This window comes from Grammomys surdaster, unplaced genomic scaffold (genome assembly GCF_004785775.1).
Source record: "Grammomys surdaster isolate TR1022 unplaced genomic scaffold, NIH_TR_1.0 125947, whole genome shotgun sequence".
NCBI lineage: Eukaryota > Metazoa > Chordata > Mammalia > Rodentia > Muridae > Grammomys > Grammomys surdaster.
Genome location: NW_021620769.1, coordinates 1,470,796 through 1,477,655, shown reverse-complemented (window position 1 = coordinate 1,477,655; position 6,860 = coordinate 1,470,796). Strand labels below are relative to the sequence as shown.

General features: G+C 47.3%; 1 protein-coding gene across 5 annotated transcripts in view; it reads right to left on the bottom strand.

Moving 5' to 3' along the window:
* Positions 1 to 6,860, bottom strand: part of Znf827 (zinc finger protein 827) — a 161,734-nt gene that overhangs the window by 49,901 nt on the left and 104,973 nt on the right. For all 5 annotated transcript variants that reach the window (XM_028753389.1, XM_028753390.1, XM_028753391.1 and 2 more), the window contains exon 8: positions 4,344 to 4,447. In XM_028753389.1, the coding sequence (XP_028609222.1) occupies positions 4,344 to 4,447 (104 nt within the window). The remainder of the gene's footprint in view (positions 1 to 4,343; positions 4,448 to 6,860) is intronic.

Below are 6,860 nucleotides of genomic sequence, written 5' to 3'. Positions count from 1 at the left end.
AGACATCCTCACCCCTGCCTCTCCTCAGACATCCTCACCCTGCCTCTTCTCAGACATCCTCACCCCTGCCTCTCCTCAGACATCCTCACCTCTGCCTCTCCTCAGACATCATTACCCCTGCCTCTCCTCAGACATCTCCTTCCTGGTCTCCCTGTTTCTGCACAGCTACCTGCAATCTCTGTACCATCCTATTGATTGCAAAACTGACCACTTTCCCAGATCAGTCAACTCTCTGGCCCTGTCTCCCATCTCTATCCAAGCTCTCACCAGTGATGCCATCCTGGGACTGTGAACACTCTCTGTGAAGCTTCTTTGTGAAATCCCATCTTCCCCAGTGACTCAGCATTTTGCTCCTCAACGGCCATCCAGGGTTTTCTAGAGGCACCCACAACTCACTCTAGATCTGTCAAGATCCTCAACTGAAGTGTCAGCCTCTTTGTTCCTAGCACTGGATTTAGTGGGCCCAGGTGTGGATTGAGAATATCTCTGTGATACCCTTGGGTCCAGATGTATTTTGAGACCCACACCTTTTCTGCTTTCCGGATGGTGACGTGGTACACACCACTGTTTAAGTAGGGTCCGACAGCAGCACGGGAGCAGGGCTGGATTACCTAATATTTCAGTAGCAGAATGCATCAACTCTCCTTGTCCTATAAATTAGATTCTCACTAAACCTAATGGAGACAACTTTGTTGCAGGACTTTTCCTGCCTATTGTATTTGCAGTGGAGCTATGCCATTGGGCAGTAGAAGAGGTAGGTGGAGCTAGGAGTTGGGAGGAGGAAGGAAAAGAGAAGAAGGGAAGGAGGAGGAGGAGAGAAGATGGCCTCGGATGGCCGTGTGTCTCTGGCAGTCCAAGGTAGTTATTCTTATCAAAGTTAGGTAATTGGGTTAACAATTCTAAGTGTGTGGGCATCTTGTGTATTGAGTATTTTCAGATATATAAATCTATTTGGTTAATCTTTAAGCATTAAGGGTCTTATTTCTACTAGGTACCGAGAGGATGGCAGTTATTGTCTGGGGTGGTAGAGTTGGCCCAAGGTCCATGCTTAGAACCGTGGAGTCCATGGAGCTGACCTACAGAAGCAGGAGCCGTGCCAACATCTCGTGGGTCCCTGTGCTCCTGGCCAGCTGGGCCTGCTGTTAGTGCGGGAAGCTAGAGAGGCAACATGGTGGCCAGGCCAGGAGCTAGCTTGCTGCCACTTTTTCTAACAACTCCTGCAACACAATTTAAAAATAGTTCATTCAAGGGGCTAGAGAGATGGCTCAATAGTTAAGAGTGTTGGCTGCTCTTCCAGAGGACTCTGGTTCAATTCTCAGCACCCACATGGCAGCTCACCACTGTCTGTAGCTCCAGTTCCAGGGGATCCAATGCCCTCACACAGACATACACGCAGGCAAACACCAATGTACATAAAATAAAAATTAAAACAATAATTTAAAATAGTTCATCACAAACACTGGTTGGTGGATATGATTGCTATCTCCTATTTTCAACCTGACTAGACTAAGAACCCTAGTTCTAGACTAAGAACCCTCTTCAGTGACAATGAGACAGTCCATGGGGTGCAGCCAAGCTTGCTGACCTGGCTTGACCCCTGAGACCCAAATGTTGGAAAAGAGAACTGACTCTTGCAAGCCACCTTCTGACCTCCGTCTGTGCTGGGACACTTGGGAGCATGTGAGCGTTAGTGAGGTAGTCTTTGGGCATGTCTGTCAGGCTTCTCCACAGGGCGTCAGCTGAGGAGGCGATGGGCACATCGTGAATGGAGGCACAGCCTCTCAAAGTTGAACTGAGAAAAGGAGAAAGCGGATGTTTCAGGCCAAGGACCTCCTAACTCCCTGCCTTCTGCTCCACAGCAGCCGTCCCATCTGAACCCTCCTATACGATGCTTCTTGTCAGGTATTTGGTCACAGCAAAGAGATCTGTGAGGCTTCTATTTTTGGAGCCATATTAAGGGACCAGGGAGCTGGCATAAGGAAATGGTGGCCATTTGCACAGTACAGACATGAAGTAAGAGTGCTTGCCTCAGTGTCTCTACACTGCAGACTTTAGTCTTCTCCAGTTAGGGGGTCACTGGGGCTCTCCTGACAGTGCTGCCTTCAGCTGAGGAGTACATGTCCACAGTGTTTTAAATCTTCTCATTTGACTTCTATTTCCAGAGGATTTTCACCTTCCACACCAAAAAACCAAGTTCACCCTTCTTCATTTACTTAGTAACGTGAACACATGAGGCTCCTTGGGTTTCTAGCTGCCTAGAGAGGGCTCTCTGTTCAACAGCAGGTTGATTGCTCTTTACAAGGGTCGATTTTCAGGTTTCAAATCCCAGTGATGTTCACTCTATCTCCCTCCAAATAAGAGCTAGCTTTAAAGTGAGAGTTCATCTAACATGTAATGCAAAGCTATCACCATAGAAAACTCCTACATACAGTGCACACTTAACTGTCCATTGGTTTGGCTCCTCCAAACCCCTCCAATAAGACCTTTTTAAACACAGCTAAGTCAGATGTGAAGCCAGCAATGCAGGGTTTATATATACATCATGGGATACTGGCAGTATGGGTCCCAGCATTCTGGCAGGCAATTCCTAGGCAGTTATTTTGACATTAGACAGTCACAATCCATCAACTTAACAGCAGGGCAATACTTTTGGGGACCAGGATAATAGCTCTTCAAATGACATGGTAGGAAGCCAGCAGTAGCTCCAAGAGGCCCTGCCTAAGAAGAAAGATAGAAAACTAGGCAGAATTTCCTCAGTCCTTAGAACCAATCATTATATCATGTCTTCTTGCATGACCATATTTCCTCTAGGGGCAGAAAAGAAATGCCCCTCCCACAGAGCCAAAGAAAATGGCTAAACTCTGGTTGGCTGTGTGGAGACAAGACATGGCTCTGCCTAGCACTTCTTGGTTACATAAGGGGAGACGTCCAGCTCTTCGTGGCACACACTGTGGTGTCCACAGCAGCACTTCAGAAGAAGCCACTGGACTTTGTCAACACTGCAAGTTATTCAGCTCTCAATAGTCTGTGAAACAGAGCTCCTGGGGGTGGGGGTGGACGGTACTTAGACTAGATCTCGGAAAGAATTACAGAGCCAATGACCCTGATTGAAACTCTTCCTACACACACACACACACACACACACACACACACACACACACACACACAGCCTCCGTCTCCCATTCTGCTCTCAGGCTCAAATGCATGGGACTGGGTTCCATGGCATGCTTCTGAGTGACTGTCAACATCCAGGAGAGAAGGATGCTGGTGGGATGGGAGAGCAGGTAACGGGTTCTCAAATGCCCCATAATAATTGCGAACACACACATATCATACACGCACACGTACATCCTGAGGGACAGGTGAGCCATAATACAAGGACAGCATACTTTCTCGTTTACTCTAGAAGAGAAGTAACAGACAGGTCGGGGATTGCATGTTGGTGGCTGAGACTGTGAGGAGGGTCAGTGGTTGGATGTAGTCAGTGCTGTGGCTAAGAAGAGACATGGAATCTGGGAGGCAAGTCTGCTGGCTGTGTCCCCTCTACATACATAGAGGTGTTTGTGGAGGCCACAGGCTGCAGCTAGTTCTTATCCAGCCTCCCCCATCTCTCACTGCCTTCCTGAAATACTGACAACACAGAAGACACATTATTTTCATGTTATACCTTCTCTCTCTCTCTCCCTCTTCCTCCTCCTTCTCTCTCTCTCTCTCTCTCTCTCTCTCTCTCTCTCTCTCTCTCTTTGTACGTATGTGTATGTGTACATATGTGTGTGTACATATGTGTGTGCGTACACATGTGTGTGTGTAGTTCAGAACTCAACACCAAATGTCTTCTTCAATTGCTCTCCACCTTAGTTTTTGACACATGGTCTTTCACGGACCTGATGCCCGACTTGGGTAGGCTGGCTGCCCAGCAAGCCCCAGGGGTCCTTCATCTCGTCTGTGTAGCCCTGGGACTACAGGTGAGCACTGTGGCTCAGAATATGTGTGAGCTGGCATGAGACTCAGGTCCTCAGGAGGGTGCATCAAGAACTTTACTGGTTGAGCCATTTCCTTGCCCTTGTTCTCTATGTTAAAGAAAAAGAAATCCACTACATGGGCAAATGCCAGCAAGGAATGCATGTACAGATCTTAAAACAAAGACAACGGAGTTACACAGTCTGCATTTTATTTTAATGCACTTTTGTGGCAGTTTCAACAGTATCTCCCCCTTGGTTCTAAAACCCACCCTCGTAGGAATGGCTGCAGTGTCTAAGCCACGAGCAACTGAAAACACACATTTCAGGAAAGCTGTTCTCAAGCACCCAATGGCGGAAGCAAAGTCAGCAATGTGTCCTTACCTGGGGCAGAGACTCTTCCGTGCAGCACAGATTCACCAGGCAGCAGATCCTTTGAATTGGAGGTGAATGGTGATTGTCTAAATGTGTCTTCTGAAAAGAAAGGGCTGGGGCAGGGGAGGAGGGGCGAGGGTTAGTAAATTGAAGTTACTTAAGACACCCAGAGCGCCTGGATATACACACACACCCACCCACACCCACACCCACACCCACACATCACACACACAACACACAAATACACACTGTCTACTGCAGTTACTTGTGTTTTTTCAGTTATGTTTTAGCTATATAAATAAGACTATGCTTGTAATGGAGGAAAAGAGCAGGTTGTCACAGATGAGCATCGCATGGGCATACTTCTTATACTCAGGGACCACAGATAAAATATTACCTTTAAAAATAGATTTCGTGTGTGTGTGTGTGTGTGTGTATGTGTATGTGAGTGTATGTGTGTGAGTGTGTATATGTGTGTGTATATGTGAGTGTGTGTGTGTGTGTATGCACATGCATGTGGAGACCAGAAGACAGTGTCAGATGCTCAGAAGCTGAAGTTACATGTGGCCGTGAGCCATATGACATGGGTGTTGAGATCCAAACTTGTCCTCTGCAGAACAAGCATTCATAACCACGAGCCTCTCTCCAGCCCTAAAATACACTTGAGACACAACAAAGCTCACGTCCAGGGCCAGCCCAGTGGCTGGATGTATTTCCCTTGCTCACATGATTTCTGGGTTTTAAAGAAGATAACTGCTGGCTCAGGATCAGAAACACTGTCTCTGTGCTCTCTCTGTAGATGGAACCACCTGCTTATTCCATAATCTGTCACCTGACCCTCTCAGAGACTAACAACACATACAGGAGGCAGACGAGACTGGAGCCTAGGGCCACTGAACTGCAGGACACAACTGGCTGGACCCTCAGAAACTGCAGCTCAAGCTGGAGCTGGGTTAGTTCTATAAGAGATCTAGCTGGGAAGCCAAGCTGCTGACCCAGGTTGCAGCATCGAAGAAAAGGACAGAATCAAACTGGGCAGGACTGAGCCCTCTAGTGACCCAGCTGGAAGCACAACAGAGCGTTAGAACTCCTACCAAGATCCTCCCCCACAGCACTGCCACCGTGAGCGTGGGGGGTTCTAACCCAGTGACCACATCCACTGTCTCCATCTCTGAAGGCAATATAAAATACTGCAGGCACACATGGGGGGCTACACAGTATCCATCCAGGTCCTTCCTGGGAACAGCTCTACTTGTGTGTATCACAGAAAACTAAACCAGGGAAAGGATTGCCAAGGTAGTGGCAAGGCCATGGGCAGTAAGGCAGTCTCCAGATGGGAGTGGCAGCGAGCTGCTATTGCCCTGAAGTTTAAGGGACAAAAAAGATACACATGAGGCTAGCAATGAAGCCTCAGGCAAGTTGGAGGCCAGGTAACCTGAAGCTGTAGAAGAAGCCTCTGCCCAGAAAAGGGGATGCTTTTCCTAGGCCCTACCCCTGCCTCTCATCAGGGTCTGGGGTTGTCCAGACTTTCCTGGAGGCAGGGGGACTGTAGCTTGAAGGGGCAAGACAAAGAACAGATCCCAGGGCATGGAAGGCTAAGGACCTCACATGTGGTGAGGCCTTTCTAAGCTTGGCCCTAGACTACAGTTACAATGATAAAATAAATATTAAAGAGACACTATTAAGATACAAGTGGAAAAGAACATTTTTTAAAGGAAAGTTCATATCACTGTGTAATACAGTCCCACCATAACTGTTTGGTTACACTGAGTGTGACGCTGACTGGCATGCTTTGTATTTATATTGTAAACAGGGAGCAATTTTAATGGGCTTTAAAAGTGCACAAGCTGTGGGCCACTTAGCAGATAAATAGGAAAGGCAGTTTATACCTTTCTACCAAGGACCACAGAAGCTGCAAGTCACAAGCCACTTGGTGCTGAGCACATATACGCTGCAGTTCCGGCACTAGCTTCACTACTTGGCCGTGATGTGACCTGGCACAAAGTCCTTAACTTCTCTGGGCCTCCATCTCTTGTCTCCAGTTGGGATAACAGTTCCTACACATCACCAAGGAGTTGGGAGGAGCAAACAGAAGAGTCCATGGACTGTGTTTTGCATAGTTCCAGTGCATACAACAAGTGCTCAATAAATGGGAACTATATATATTTTAATGTGTAGCCTGAAGGAGAATAAATTAATTAACTTTTTCATACAAGTTAACAAAAAGGGAAGTTCCCTTTGTATAGATGCCATTATAACAAATGAAGGAAAAGCCATTTCTGATTTGAAAGTCTTAGTTAACTGTGGGGATTAGGCTAATGCCCGCCCTTGGATAAAGACTACTAAAGATCAAAGAACATGTAAGGGGTTAGAGAGACTGCTGCTCAGACATGGGGCATGGGGCTTCTTGTTGCCAAAGCTGGGCTGTAGTGGTAGATTGTTTAGCATGCATGAGACTCTCTAGGCTCCCTCCCTATCAACACACACACACACACACACACACACACACACACACACACACACACA